Source organism: Corvus cornix, chromosome 5 (assembly GCF_000738735.6).
Source record: "Corvus cornix cornix isolate S_Up_H32 chromosome 5, ASM73873v5, whole genome shotgun sequence".
NCBI lineage: Eukaryota > Metazoa > Chordata > Aves > Passeriformes > Corvidae > Corvus > Corvus cornix.
The window spans coordinates 39584615-39600896 of record NC_046335.1 but is presented as its reverse complement, the minus strand read 5'-3'; the positions used below and the strand labels follow the sequence as shown (position 1 = coordinate 39600896).

Below are 16282 nucleotides of genomic sequence, written 5' to 3'. Positions count from 1 at the left end.
ATTTCTCAGTTTGGCCACAAGCTCTTTGGGAAGTCACTTAAGGCTCAGGTTTCCAAGCATGAAGACTGCCTGTGGTGGGAGGTATGAGTATTTTGTAATATTCAGAGTCAGGTCTAAATCTCTTAGGCCAGCTGAGTAATGATAGTTAAACATCTAATTTTCTACTGATTTTAATTGACTTAGGCACCCAGATACTCACAGTTTTGTGCTATTTGGCTTCCAATTTTGGCTCCTGTATTGAAGATAATACTTCCCAGCTTTTTAAGAGGTGTTGAAATTGTTCATTAGTAGAAAAAGGCAAGTTGACACTGTAATAGTAGAGACCACACACATACCTAGAAAGATGTGGTTCCATGACTGGGCCATTTTGCTTTCTATGTGTCTTCCTCTGCCTGCCTCGGTGCTGTTGCTATTATTTAATTGGAAGTGAAGCCCTATGTGAGCAGTATGAAACTGGCTGTAAGGGATCCTTTGGTGCTTTTCGCTATTGTGGTTAATTTTCCTGGGGTGTGAGTACAAATGAACTGTGGAACTTGCAGGTTTGTAGAGGCAGCGCCTGAGACTTCCAGTTTAAGCAGAGGAAGACTTTTATGACCACTTTCTAAGTGTTGCAAAGGAGTCTGAAGTCCAGGTGCTGTGGGAGGTGTGGGTCAGTGCTTCATGGGCTGCCCTGAAAGCAAACAAATGTGGGTGGGCTGAATAGGGGCTGATGTACAGTATAGCTGCCCTGCAGTAACCCCAACACTGACATTCTTGTTCTTCCTGTTGGAAGTTCTGTTAAAAAGAATTTATCCCGCTGGAGCCCATAAAGAGTATTTGCATTAAACTTGTGTTTTTGAGTGCACGTGTTTGTGTATGTATATGTGTGCATATATATCTTTGAAAAAATACTGCTGGTAAAGGTTTATTTTTTACTTTTAAGTTAATCCAGTTCCCTGGTAGGCAGCACAGTTCTGTGATGTCTCTGTGGTTGTGTAGTACCTCTCTCTTTGCCAGACCCAGCTCTGTTCTTCCAGCTCAATCTGGCCAGTTAATAATTGCCCCTTTGCCCCTCATCCTCTGAGGGCAACATAATATCATGTGTGGAGTTATTTTTTAGAAAACAACATTACAGAACAACTTTGTCCCAAGATAGCTCCATTTATCTTGTGGTTTGTGCTTTTGAAGTCCTCCTGCCCGTGGGATTGCAAAAACGAGCTCCTGCCCCCTTATTGCCACAAAACCACACAAACCTATCCCTTCCCTGGAGGACTCCTCTGCTAAGCTGAGCTGTTGTGGTTGGCTTCCCAGTCTCTTGTATGACAGAGCTGGAAAGCTACAAAGCTCAGATGCTCCACTGCTAACATGAGGGCCTCTTTATAGAGGACCAAAATAAACTCCTTAAAATGATCTCTATAAGACAACAGTCTCTATCTTGTCCAGGAACCTGCTCTTTTTCGTATCATGCCATAATGATGGGAGAAGTCTGACTGCAGCCCGCAAAAGCCAAAATGGGCTTTTTTGGAGTCAGAGTTGATCTCTTTGCACTATGTGCCTGGACAAATGCAGTCCAGCTAGAACCTAAAGTTCCTTGAAAAGGAAGACTTTTCAATGCTTTCACTTTGACCTTCTGAAAAGGAGTATATGGCTATCGTTATTGGTGTGTTCTGGGACTGATCAAGACAGAAGTCTTGAAGAGGTTAAACAAACAAAAGAGTTTTCTGGGTTTTGGAGAGTAGTTCTGGAGGTAGAATGTCCTTACAGCTTGTCCGGTGCCTGGAGCATCTGAAATATGAAAGAAGCTGGCTGATAATTTCCTGTGGGACAAACAGAGTAGTTCAGAGAGCCAGTGCAGGGTGAAACCTTAAAGACAGATCAAAAATGGCTTCCAAATTGTATTGAGCAAGGTTATGGGTACTTTGTAAATCCAGAGAGCACTGGACAAGCACTGATGCAGTAATTAACAAAGATCATGAGTGGTATGGCAGAAGGAGCTTCTGAATCAAAAGGAAAAGGATTTTCTTGAAGATTTTGTGGTAAGGAAGTGGCTGGATTCTGAATTTCCCTAAGTACATTTATTCTTGCAACCCAGATCAAAAAATGCCGCTTTTAGTTTTTCTTGGATCCCCGAAGCCTCTGAGCACAACTTTTCAAGCAAAGATGGCAGTGGTGCTTCCTCCTCTTAGCTGCCATCTTTTGACCACTCCATTTTCCTTTTGCCCCACCTTGAGACACCTTAGCTGCTCATGACACTGCAGGTAAATCAGTGCAGTTTACAACCAGTAGATTAAAATTAACTGGCATTAATTTCAGTTTTTGTTAATGCTGTGACCTGTAACTGGTTCCTTAATAGGCATTGTCAGGATTGGAAGCCATTACTGTTCAAGCCTGTGTGCAGACAGGAAGATGTATACCTATCCTGTCTGAAACTGAAAACTGAGTGAGTTTTTCTTTGCTTGTTTTTAGCTCAATTCGTGTTTAGTTAGTCCATACATGGTGAGATAACACCTATGTCTTTCTCAGCTGTGAGGCAAGGAATTCAGTGAAATCTCAAGTATGCTTGCAGCTTGGAAAAGGACATGACAGGAATTGGGAGCAGAAGCAGAATTGATGCCATGAAGATATTTTGCCTTTTCCTTATACCCCTGTTAGACCTTTTTTACAACTTCTGTATTCTTAGTGCTTTTGCCTACATTCTTGGACTTGTTTGTCAAGCTGAGAGACTAAACATTTTAGAAGCTTCGTAGCTAGGGATCAGTGTGCCCCAGACCCCAAGGTCCTCTCCAGAACACATTCTGTAAACCAAGATAGAACCATCCAGGAGAGGGTTCCTTGGGGAGGGGGGCTCATTCAAGCCTCTCACTGGGGAATTTTTGATAGATATGCTAATTAGTAAGACCTATAATGTTATGCCAGATCTTTTGGGAGTGCATTTTGCGGGGTGCATTTCGGTGCATTTGACCTGGACATGTGCACCTAAGGTTCCTTAAAATAAATACCAAGGTAAAATCCCTTTTCCCCTTCTAACCGTGTATGACTCTTGATTTTAAGACCAGGAAAAGGCATCAGAATAAATGCTGGAAAAGTACTGATTGTTTGTTTGCCATAAAAGTTAATACTCGAGTTACTTAAAATAAGAGAAGTGAAGTAGAAGAGGGAGGAATGCACATATTCAAATTAAATCTTTATTTTCTCATATTGTAGTTATGAGTGGCAGATGCCAAGCTGGTTTTCATTAGGTCTTGTAGGCTGCTTGCATTCTTCTCCATTCAGTGAAGGGGAAGGTTTGCTAAGCCTCAGAATTTCTGCAATAGCTCTGAGATTCTGATTCTTCCAGGTTGTTTCCCAGAAGTGATAAAGCATATCCTTACTGTGACTATAATAAACCTTTGGTGCTGCTGTAGCTGAGATAATGTAAGGATCACTTTAGGATAATTGCTTCAAGGATGAGAGAGATCCGTCCATGAAGTAATGGAAAAGTTAAAGGAAAGCTCATAGGACTTAAAATGCCAATGTTTTATGCCCTGTAACTGGGAAAACAAACTCCAGTGTTTCACCTCCATGAACTTTGACATAGGAGAGAGATTTCTGACTGTTCAATGACTTTCATTCATAAGTGCTGCAATGTTGGTGAAACTCATAGGTGACTGTAGGAGGTGAAATACAACAGAAGTACCTTTTTCCTGTGGATTATCTGCTTAAAACAGCAGGTTGCTTCTGTAGCTGGCACTTAGCAATTGTGAACGTCACTTGGTAACATTTCTGCTGTTGTGCTATTATTTTCTAAATTTTAGTGTACTGCATGATTCATGATAAATGAACAGTAAATTGTTTGCAACCTTTATGGAACAGGAAAGGGTAGAGGTTGTTAGTGTGTGGGTTTAAAAAAAAAACCACCACAGTGAAAGAAATGGAAAGTTATGTGTCTCATGTTGTTGAAGTGACTAATTCTTGCAAAGCACGATGTAGGCTTAAGATAGTATTTTAAAGTGTTTGTCTAGCATGTGTGTGTATTCTGAAAGGGTCTGAGTCATGTAGCTCTGCCTGTCAGGCCCTTGCGGTCCAGCTAAACATTCCCGCGCTGTTCTAGGTTGGATGATGATGTCCTTGAGTGATGTTAGGCAGTAACAACCTTTTATTATTCTGTCCATTTCTGAATGGTATTTCATTTCTGTTTTAATGTGCTTGAGTGGAATGATCCTGCATGACAAGTAATTTAGTGCTGAGGTAAGTCCCTTGGATTCTTTGTCGTAGTTCTCTATTGACATGCAGTTGCAAAGGAGCTTACAGCTATGTAAGAAAATGCTACTTCATGTTAAAATCAGCAAAGCATGTTTCTTGGTGGCATCCTTCAGGTATCACTCTGCACTTCATAATATAAAATGGATGACATGCTCTCTGCTTAAGAGAGAAAATCTAGAGGTAATGAAATACCAAGACTGAAGGGATACTTTTAACAGTGACATGAAAAAAAATTCAAGGTGGGAAACATAATGCTCTTGCTCCTTGGAATCCATGTTTAGAGGTAGGAAAAATTATTTGGTCCACAGAGAAGACATAATTATGTGGGTTAAAGTTATATAGGAGGCTCAGTCTCTTCCAGTAGGGGCCTTGGAGGTAAGAAGCAGAGTGTCAGAGGTAGAATACTGCAGCTCATGGCTTTCTGAGGTCTTTGCACCTTCATAGATTCTTGGTAAAACAAACAGATGCTCACACTATCTAATGTTTTTGTACACACTTGTAGAGGGAGTGGGAGAACCATCATATTGAATTCTGGTCTTTTGAAAGGCTCAAAGCCATTTCTAAAAGGGCTATTTCTGTTAACATTGGACCTGATGTTTGAAGCAGGCTGATACGGTGCTTGGTATCTTGGATGTCAACAGTGATTGACAGACATGTGGAGCTACAGAACAAAACCTGCATTTTCTACTCTCCTTCCTTAGTTCCAAGTGTTTGAGGGAATCTTGTAGTTACAGAAAGGACATTTGCCATTTACTGGCTATTAAGTATGCCAAATGTGTCACTGTATGGTCACATTTCAGATGAAAGATCTGGAAATTATAGTTGAGGTATTTTACCAGGATCTTACAAAGGTAGTTCTGGTATTCCCAGGAAAGAGCTGCATAGGATTCTGAAGGGAGGGCTGGAGTAAAAAGTCACAGAATGGGTCAGGTTGGAAGGGACCACAGTGGATATTCTGGTCCAACCTCCTGCTCGAGCAAGGTTATCCTAAGCACATGGCACAGGATTGCATCCAGATAGTTTTGAGTATCTCCAGTGAGGGAGGCTCCACAACCTCTCTGGGCAACCTGTTTCAGTGCTTGGTCACCTGCACAGAAAAGAAGTTCTTATGCTTAAGTGGAACTTCTGTGCATCAGTTTCTGCCTGTTGCCTCTTGTCCTGTTGCTTGCCACCACCAAGCAGAGCCTGGGTCCATCCTCTGACACCCTCCCTTCAGATACTCATGGACATTGATGAGGTCCCCTCTCAGTTGTCCCTTCTCAAAGCTGAACAGGCCCAACTCCCTCAGCCTATGCTCATAAGAGAGATTCTTCAGCCCCTTAATCTTCATAACCCTCCACTGGACCAGCTCCAAGAGCTCCATGTCTCTCTTGTGCTGAGGATCCCAGAACTGCACCCAGCACTCCAGGTGTGGTCACTCAGATACAGCTTTCTCCTGTCTAGCCTTGCCTATTAAAATTCCTCGGTTGATTTGAAGTAGCTGTCATTTACCTGATACTTCATGCCTACTTTTGGACAGGAACTTTAGACTGAGACTTTGATGTGTTTAACATGCTTTAGTGGTTGAAAGGTTCCTGTTTCTATACTGGTATTTCATGTGTTGTCCACCATGAGCTATTTCCATAGGCAACTGAGAAAGTTGCTCAGGAAACAGAGGATAATATATTTCCTATTCAGAAAAAAATTTCGTAGAGTCGGTAGTTTCCGGTGCCTTTTGTCTGATTTCAAGAACTAAATAGTCAGCAGGGAATAAAAATATGCCATGTTAGTTCAGGCTTCAAACACAACCTTTTTGGAGCCTTGAGGGAGCTGTGTGCCATAACACAACTTTGATAAACGTTTTGTTACTGTGGTTAGAATATGTTGCTCAATTTCCCTGTACAAGCCTCAGTATGGACCTTAATCTTATATTCCACGTCTGCAAATGGGGGGAAAGTTTCTTCCTTCATGATATGACATTTATGCATATTGAGCTTAAAGGGGTTTTTTTGGCTGCCATATTGTGTCATAGCAGAAACCAATGGCTAGTCTTTTATTATTGCTCCTTGATTTTTCCAGGCATTGCTGCATCCCAGCCTTTTCTATTAATTTGTTCAATATGTTTCAAATTAATTTCCACCAGATGCACTAGCTTAAAAAAAATTTTTTTTTGAAGGTTGAATCTTAATTTCCTGCCCATAATTCTAATCTTTTAAGGTCCCTTCTATATTACTTCTTTTTCTTCTGTTATGTTTGGAGCAGAATATTTCCTATTTTGGTATCATTTGCAGGCTCCTTTAACTTGATACTTATTCTTTTTTCCAGGTCATTAATGAAGTTATTTAATGGTACTGGATCTAATGCTGATCCCTATAATACCTACTAGCTATCTCTACCCCCTGCAGTTTGATTTGCTGCCATTTCTGATTATCTTTTGTTTATGGTCCTTCAGCTGACTTTTTTGATCTATGTTTGCTGGTAACCCAGCCAATTTGAATAAGATTTTGAGTAGGCTTTCATGGCAATAATAGTGCACCTTCTGTTCAAAGACTGTATATGTAGAAACAGATTAAACATTAAGCCTCAGTACATTGTGGTGGCATAATAGTAGTATACCTACTTCTAGAAGGGAAGAGGCAATTTTGTCAAGTGCTGTAGAAGATATGGATGAAGTTAGGACAAGTGTCTAGAAACCTCAGTTATAGTCACATTGATTATTGCAAGGTATTAATTTATGACTTTAAAGTTTTGGAAGAAGGAACTGTAACAATTGCTTCTTGATCCTTGAGGTTTCTTATGTTCAAATCAGATGGTGCTTCTATTTTTTTTTAATAGTTGTTTCTGTAAATGCTTTCCTATTCCCTGGGTGCAGGTAGAGGTTTTCAGTGGGATTGCTGGTCTTTACTTCTGTGGGATCAGAATTGGGCTCCAGAGGCTCAAGCATGTTTTTGAAGTCCTTCTATTTTACTCCCCATGCAGTGTTTCTGAAAATATAGCTTATATTCCAGTCTCACTCTACCTCAGTCATATACCCATTGCACCAACACTCAGTCAGTTTGCACTTTGTTGCACCTCTTATTTTCTTCAAGTCCTAATTAGCAGATGCCCTGTGGAATTTCTCTTCCTTATGCTTTCTATTCCTTGTGCTCATATTAAGTGTAACATTTTTGAGGTCTAAGGTGTGTGTTTGTGCAGTTTAATATGATAACTGAAGGTGATTGTGCTTGATAACGTGCCTCTCCCTAGCACTTTGTTCAGTCACGTGTTTAATTTAGAACAAGCTGGTTCAGGATTGAGGAACCCCTGCTTTTTCAAATTGAAAGGGGAACTTCTAAGACTGGGAAACTTTCATTCTCACTTGGAGACTGCCAAAGTAGGCACCATACTCCATTACCAAAAAGCTGTAACATCTTCAATCTCTTCTCTGGTTCATGTGGTTTTGTTGAGGGTTTTTTATGTCCTTTTTTTTTTTTTCCTTAACCTTGCCACTATCACATACTTCCTCAAAAAAAAGTGTAACAATTCCATTTAAAGCTTTGAAAACTTTTGGATTGCTCTTCTTAGTGATGTTAACTTCAGTCTAGGCAGGCTTCAACAACTTGAAGACCATGTGGGTACCCAATAAGAACTGCTTCAGATGCTTCTATAATGTGAGTAGAAAAGAAGAGAAAACTGTTGGCTTTTATCAGTGCATGGTGCCCCTTCTGACATCAGGCTGTTGTGCTAATGTTGCCTTTGCTGTGTCTGCCAGCAGAGCTCTGAGTTTAAACAATGGTCAGCAAATCCCTCTTCTAAAGCCGGATTAACTGTACTTTTTCCTTCAGTGGAAACTGCTGTTTGGGTAAGAGAGGAATCCAAAATTTTCATTTTCCCCTCAAGACAGGCAAGCAAATAAAGCCAAGCTTCCTTGCTGTAGGAATTCAGGGAAGTGCTGGATAAAGAAGGAAAGTATATCATCTGAACTATGTTCAAGACCATCTGACATATCTAACATCTGCCCTTATCAAGGTGTGTATGTGATGAGAATGCAAAAGTGAGCCTGGGCCTAGAAGTGGATAAAGAGAGATAATTATCTGACACAGGCCTTCTAACAGCAGGTGGGCAAAAGGCCATGCTACAGAATTCACTAATTTTAACCCCAAGTAAACAATCAGATGCTCATGAGTTCTTAAAATACAGAAGAAATTCAGTGCATCTGTTGAAGCCAGGGCAAAATATTCTGATGCTTATTCCAGAGTTGTTCAAAAATGCATCTGGGGATACCCTTCTGTGCTTTCTCTGTGGAAAAAAACCTATAGCCTTAAAACCTATAGCCTTATGCCCATCACTATTAGGACTTTAGTTCTCTCCTTTTGCCTTTAATTCCTTTAATCATATTCCATTTTTTTAACACAGTCCTGGATTTCTTTTTCCCTCTTTGTCACTCTGTGTCAAATATGTTCACACTTGTTCAATATCCACTTATACCTTTTGTCCTCCCATCATTTTTCTATGGTAGAGTTGAAGTTATAAAAGATGGTATTGTCATATTTTTGCTTGTGTCTGTTGTAATAATGAGGTTTGCAGAAAGATCTCTGCCTTCCATTGAAGGTCTTCTGTAGGCCAGAATTAGGTGCCTGTCCATGGAGGGGGAGAAACCCAGATCCATGTGTTACTCAGTCCTGCACCAAGAGAATGACTGTTCTTTCCAGAGGCTTCTGGTTCTGAGCTGAACAGTCTGCAACTGTAAATAATGCCAAATAAGTTTGTAATTCTGACTTTTTTAAAGCTATTGGTGCTATTTTCCTTGCAGCATAGAACTTAATGGATACTTAGACATGGTTTTAGCTGTGCTATCCTATGTTACAGGTACATGAAGAATTGGAGAGCAGTACAAACAAATTGTAAACTTACTACTACTGATTTTAAAAATAACAGCCAGAGGTTCTGCGTTAGGGAAAAAAAAGGGAAAAGATACAATCAAGGGGGTGGTGTGGAGTGGAGGAGTCTTTTATGTAGCTGGTTCTTGATACCTGCACAAAAGAAAATTTGGAAAGGCAGCATGGTGCTGACCATTGAAGCCAGGATCTTTTGCAGTTGTTCATTGAGGAAACTTCATCTGTATGTGAATATGATAAAATTCTGATAGTGCTAGAATGCTACCAGAGACTGACAGACCAGGAATGTATTCATTTCAACAAAAGATGCTTTTTTACAGTGAGAACAATCATGCTACCTCCCCACTAGCTCCCCTGAGACATGATAGAGTCCCCATCACTGGAGGTTCTCAGGATGAAACTGTAGCAGGGTGCTGGATAGTTTCATCCAGGCTCCGTTTTCCACAAAAGGTTGGACCAGCTGATCTTTTGAGGTCCCTTCCAAACTGGACTGTTGCATGATTCCATGTTGAAGCAACAGTCTGTCAAAGGTTGAATTGCTGCAAAATAATGATAAGAGCTGCCATGTGTCATTATTTTTACTGAAGATGGAGCGGGTTAGCATCTTTCTTTTTGGAATAAAGCATGCCATCAGGACTTAAACAAAACTGTGTTTTCACTCTCCACCAGAAATCTGCTGTTTCTATCAAAGCAAACACTACAGAGTCCAGTTCTGTAATTATCCTGTCTACTTAAGTTTTCTTTGTAATGTCAATATTTTTATGAATCTGTAGCAAATACAGGCCTGCTCTGTAACAGCTCTGAGGGTTGCAAATGACCTTATCAGCAAAATGAAGCTTTGTATATTAGGTTTTGCTTTATGGGGCTGTGTTGTTTGGCCTGATGAAGAGTTGCTGGGAGGTGAGGGAAGTAGAGTAACAACATACTGTTAAAGCAGCCCTGCCCCCCACCGCCCCCCCCAAAAGATATGTAGAAATAACAGGATGATGATTGACTTCTGATTTTCAGCCAGAAATTACATAACTGCTTTGCCAGTTTTAGACATAAAACTACATAGATCCTAACTATTAAGGGGAGTTGGAGCAACTCACCCTTCCTCAGGAGACATTTCATTTTTCAGATCGATATGAAGATGTGGAGGATATTTGGAAGGAATTTGAAGAAACTGAGCATACCATGCTAAATTTAAGGTGATGGCAGATGTTAAGTATGAGGCCTGTGTTTAGACTGACTTCCTGTTTTTAAAATCCAGAGGTTGTTTGTATATTTTGCTAGAAAACTGTTTGGTTACTGAATCCTGCTGCTATGCATCTGGAGGGAACCAAACTACAGACAGTGAAGATGATTTTTTGGTTGTTTGTACCCACAGGCAAATGAGAGAGTAGGAAATTCGTGCTGTGGTCACATGAGGTATCAGGAGAGGCCAGGAAAGTTGAGTGGTATCAGCTCAGCATGTGGCAATATCTCTGTTTAGATTTTTGTGTTGTTCTGTATATATTGCATTGCTAAAATATGTCGGGGTTTTCCCTCCTGCATAAGTGAAAAGATTTTTCAATACAGACAGTTAGTAAAACGTCCAAGCCTGCAATGTGATGAAAAGTTTCAGGAAAAATATTTGTCATCACTGAGCCCAGAGGTGCCTCTTGTTGTTCCTGCTCCAGAATAATGTGTAAAAGTGCAATTAGATATGTCCTCTTTGATTGTTGGTCCAGTTGCCTGAACAGCAAGCGCTGATTTCCGTCCTGTTCCTGGCCCACTGACTAACTGGGATTGAAACGTGACACTGGAGCTTTATATGTGCGCTTGGTTAGTCTTCTGTCTCACGCTGCCAGTGTTTATTGAGACTTTGAGGTAAGACAGTAGGTCCTCTGCTAGGGCTTCTCACGCCAAGTGCACCACTTCCGCTTGGAGCTGGAAAAAACATGCTTCTCATCTTTATCCTTCCTGACCCTCTACTGTTACAGGGTAGTGTCACTGGAGCTCTGAGCGCTGGGAAATAATCATGAGACACCAAAGGTGAAACACTATCCACGCTGAAATCATTGAGAAAATTCCTGCTGCCTTCAGGAGTGCCAGCTTTCATTCACCTTGTTCTTTTTGCTGGGACAGACAAGCCATCCAGGACTGGTTTCTGATACTGTTCGTAGGTTGAAATTGGTGTGCTTTCCAAACAATCATGTGCATTATTTGACAAGGGCAACACCAGGGTAGATAATGATTTATAATGACTAGAAGGTTACAAAGGTTCCCCTAAAGGTCACAAATCACAAACCATTAGATTTGCAAAGGCTGTAATTCAAAATAGTTAAGCAAAGTATGCTTACATAATAGCACTACAGACACCAGCTAGTGCATGTGAGAGAGTGTTGGTATCTGGGTCCTAATGTGTCCTTCAGCTTCCAACAGTTTCAGTAGCATGGTAAAATCACAAAGCAGAGATGATGGAACATAGCAACTTTAATGAGGTGAGAAGAACAGATGCAGTATGTGTGTGCTTATATATAACCTAATATTAGTAGCAACTTTGAAGAGAGCTGTGTGTTTGACAATACAGCAGATTAAGTTACAGTTTGCAGACTGGGACAGCTGCACTAATTCTTTCTTTGCTGTTGCAGAGCTGTACTGCCATGCTGCTCATGGGGGAGGCCATGGTGAAAGCTGGTGAAAGGGTTAAAGAACAAGTCTTAAGAGGAGGGGTTGAAGGAGCTAGGGTTGTTTAGCCTGGAGGAAAGGAGGCTCAGGGAGACCTTATCACTCTCCACTATTACTTGAAAGGAGGTTGTAGGGAAGTAGGTGTCTTTTCTCCCAGGTACAAAGTGACAGGATGAGCAGAAATGGCCTCAAGTTGTGTCAGAGGAGGTTTAGATTGGATATTCAGGAATATTTCTTCACCACAAGGGTTGTCAAGCACTGGAGGACAAGCTACCTAGGGAATGGTAGAGTCTCCATTCCTGGAGGTATTTAAAAGGCATATGGATGTGGCACTTAGAGATACGGTTAAGTGCTGGACCTGCCGGTGTTGGGGTAATGGTTGGACTTGGTGACCTCAGAGATATTTTCCAACCTAAATGATAGTTGTCTTATGTACTTCAACAGGAAGGGGTATTGGAGCTTAAAGTAGTTGGAATGAGTGTTTTGGAGTGCTTTTGAGGATAATGGTAGAAAATTGCTTTGGAAAAGGTAGTTTAAACTGCAGCTACTTTGGATACAATATACAACTAGTTCTGCCTTTTTAAAAGGTTGTAGGTGACAGCAGAAGATGGTTTGTTCTGAATTTTCTGTGTTGTCAATTTGAGGAAACCAGTTTGATTTTTGTGGGTGGTTGTAGTCCTTCTGAATTTCCTTTAGTTTATTTCTACTAGTCTGAAATGTTGCAAAGATGATGCTTTTCCTTAGGGATGTCTGTCGCTTTTTTTGCCTTCTGACTGCGTCACCCATTTGCTGTCTTTTTGAGCCAGCCATTGCCCTGGCCATACCTGATAAGTCCTCTAAAGATCTTACCTCTCTGCCCTCTTTCATTCCTTACTCGCCTCCTGTTCTTTTAGCCTTTATCCCTTGTTACACCAGATGTTGGCTGCTTTCTCTGTTGTATGCAGTAATACCTTGAGATGTATGTTTTGTACTAAACCTGTCAAAGATAACTTGTAGTGGACAGGATCGAAAGAATAAAAGGTTGTTAAGCCCATGACAGACTGAATAGAAATCCCACAACCAATTTGTTGGTGCAGTTCAGCTTGGAAAATAGCTTATAGTTAAGGCCTTGCAACCTGCAGTGTAGCATTTGCAAGTAGGCAGCTGAGGCTGGCAGAAAACTCTTCAGCCAGTTTTGTTGCAGAAGAAACATAATGTAATCCTTTTTCAAGGAAGAAGCGCATCCCCTCTGAACTCCAGTCTTTGCTTTACTTGCACAAGTGGATGTCTTCACTGGGGGGAATTCTACTGTTGAACGAGTTGCAGAAGTATTACATCAATTTTGCAGCTATTGCTTTTTCTCAGTTAGAATGGAAAATAAGGAAATGATGAGGCTTGTTTTCTCTTTTTGCTTAGATTGATACAGTTTATGGTTAATCACAGGTATACTAGATGTACGAGTGAGTTCAATGAAATCAAAAAGCCTGAAAATATCTCAGTATGTATGTGATTACCACTTGGGGCAGGTATTTCTCTCTAATTCTTTCCTTATGATCTATTGTTTAATCTAAGAGCTTTAGGTTTGTTTGAATTGGAGAAAGAAGGAACCATGCAAAAAAATCCAACCAGACTAGCCTGAGGGAGTTGATGATTGATAGAGTAATCATTTGTTTAACAGTGATATTGATTATATAGATTGTCTAGATAATGTCAGACAGAAGTTCAGGCATGACCTTTTCCTTTTGAGGGAGCTGGTTTATAGCCTGTTCTTTCTCAAGGCAGAGATTTTTTTTTTAAGAGGAAGTGTGGGATAATATCATAAATAGTTGCATTTGCACAGGGGTGAGAGTCAAGAGTTGTGTTAGAGTATTATTCTCAAGGTGGGAAAGGAGGGCTGGGAGGTCCTTAGGCTAACTTTAAAGCTGGAAAAAATATTTTTATCAGATTATATATTATCATTTGGACTGCATTTTCTTTTTGTCAGATTGTAAAGTTGAAAATCTTCTTGCTCTTATAATTGTTAGTTAGGTGCAGCCTAATGTCACAGTTTAATGCTTACAGGTAAATAATAGGGTTTTTTTCCGATTTCACTGGAGTCTGAAATGTCTACAATAGTGGCATGCAAAAGGTTTGCATCCAAAAAGTTCAGGGTTTGGAGAAGACCCTTCAAATAGCAAGGATTCTACTTCAGAGAGTTTTCCCATGTATTGTGCTGTCAGAACTAAGTGAACAGCAGCAGCAGCAGTGCTGTGGTCTAGGCGGGGACTGAGTTTGTAAAGTAAGAAGGGTCTTCTGATACCTGGCATTCCTTGGATGTTTGTGATTAGTGCTGAATTATTTTTCTGATTCCCTACTCTCTTTTTGGCAGGTTGCACTTTGCTGTTGCCTTCAAAGAGCCCCTTTCCAAGAAACTGTGCATAGTAATTGATCTCCAGTTTCAGCAGTGTGAGGAGGGGGTATATTTTCCTTTGCAGTTGAGGATGTGTTTGTACACAGTAGTGTGTGTACAGAGAAGAGTTGTGATGTCACTTTGTATTTAATGTTTACTCTAAAATAGATGGGATGTCTTCAAAACATCTTTCATTCTTTCTTTTTTTCTTCCTTTACAGGAGTTACAAGTAGCACTGAGTGCTCCTGTGGACGTAATCATTTTACCTGTGCTGTCAGTGCTTTTGGTGAATGCACGTGCATCCCTGCTCAGTGGCAATGTGATGGAGACAATGACTGTGGGGACCACAGCGATGAAGATGGCTGCAGTAAGAATACCATCCTTGACTTGTGTTTGGGAAAATGGAATATCTTTTTCTTTGCAGGTGCTTCTCTGTTTTACAGGCACATCCTACCATTTGTATGACAAAAGTTTTCAATTGTAGATGACCTACTTTTGACTGACTCGGAGTCTAACAAAGCCATTGTCCACCGATAAAAACCACAGTGAAAGCTTAACTTTGGCTTTTTTTTGCAGCTGGTTTTAGATGGCTGTTGGACATGAATATGTTAAAGGGAGAGGAGGGACAGAAAACAGTACCTCTCATTTTTCCACCCTTGCAAGAGCACTATCTGTGAATTAAATTATATGATTTTGTTGTAAATATTAATGGAAAATAAACAGTGTGAAGAGGCGTATTGAGTGTGTCTGCCCTCTTCAGTAACATTCTAGTTTCTTTCCTGGCTGCCCTATGAAGGGAGGGAAAGGCAAACACTGAAATAACATTTGTTGGTCTTGGGATTGGCTGAGAGAAGTTACCTTGCAGCTATGGTGTATCTGTACTGTTGGCATCCGTGTAGCTGAGCCCAGCTAGGTGAGAACTGATGTGAAATGTCACTCTGAGTGGGTGTAGCATGATAGAGATGAATAGAGAAAGCCTCCTTCTGTGGAGACACAAGTAAGTTCCTTTTTTACTTCATCTCTTTGGATTCCATAGAGTGTGGTAGAATTGAAGAGAGGAAAAAAAGGCCTGGTGTCATGAAACTCCTTTCCTGAAAGTTTCCCTAGATCTGAAAATTCAAGGCTTCTGTCAATGAACACGAGAGAGAAATTTATCTTCCTCTGCAGGATCTTTCTCTAACCTTCCCTGGTTTCTGCCATTGATTACTGTATGGAAAGGAGCTTTCCTCATCTTTTAAATATTATCTTAAAGAGTCTCTTCTTCCTTAAATGTGGGAGATATCAACCCAGCTTTGTGAAAATTTGATTCCTTCTCAATTCTTGTTTCTTAAAATTTTGCAATCATTGAGCAATGTGGAAGACCTTGAGTCTTGGGGAGGTAAGGCATATCCAATAGCTAAGCTGGTTTTACTGGCTTCTTACTAAGCACAGAGGAAAATTCTTTTTTTTTTGTATGGTTTTTTTTTTTTTTTTTTTTTTTGCAGGCAGGTGAGGAGATCGAGGGCATGCTAGTGGGATTGTTTTGACTTTTTCTTGGTGGGCTCAGTAACAATTTAGACAAGTGATACTTGCTGATATGATTTTCTTTGTAATTCAACAACTTCCAGCACCAAAAGTTTTAAGCTAATCAGGCATGGTAGGACTTGGGGGTGGGAGAGATAAGATCTTCCACAGGAGCTAGCAGGAGGTGGTTCAAAGCTAACAAGAGTTGCTTCATACAACATATGCCTAAACTGTGATTCCCCTTGCCAAAAAACACTGTTCGAAATTTCAGAAGCATTCTCAAGCAGCAATCTGACAAGTTTATGGATGTATAATCCACTAAGGGCTGTTAGAGATGAATATGCCACCTCTTGTTTGGGATGTCTTTGTATTACAAATAGAGGCAGATTTTGTGTTTTGAGGAAAAATGTTTATTTTTGTGCTACTTCCTTCCACTCTTCTCTTGGCGTCTACTGATGCATCATGTCTCTCTCTGTGTCCTGAAAGAGAGGAACCTTTCAGTCTTGCACAGTAAGATACAATATATTAAGGACATCTGGCCTGTAGCTATTTGAATGGAAGCTGTACAAACTAGGAAGCAGTACTGAACTGTGAGCAATCTGCTGATATTCTCAGGCACTGGAGATTGGGAAGAATATAAAATAGAGGTAGACATATAGGAAGCAGAATATAAAGGGATGCA

The 16282-nt window shown here is 40.5% G+C and overlaps 1 protein-coding gene across 3 annotated transcripts in view; it reads left to right on the top strand.

Moving 5' to 3' along the window:
* Positions 1-16282, top strand: part of LRP4 (LDL receptor related protein 4) — an 83772-nt gene that overhangs the window by 27085 nt on the left and 40405 nt on the right. For all 3 annotated transcript variants that reach the window (XM_039552455.1, XM_039552454.1, XM_039552456.1), the window contains exon 2: positions 14318-14464. In XM_039552455.1, the coding sequence (XP_039408389.1) occupies positions 14318-14464 (147 nt within the window). The remainder of the gene's footprint in view (positions 1-14317; positions 14465-16282) is intronic.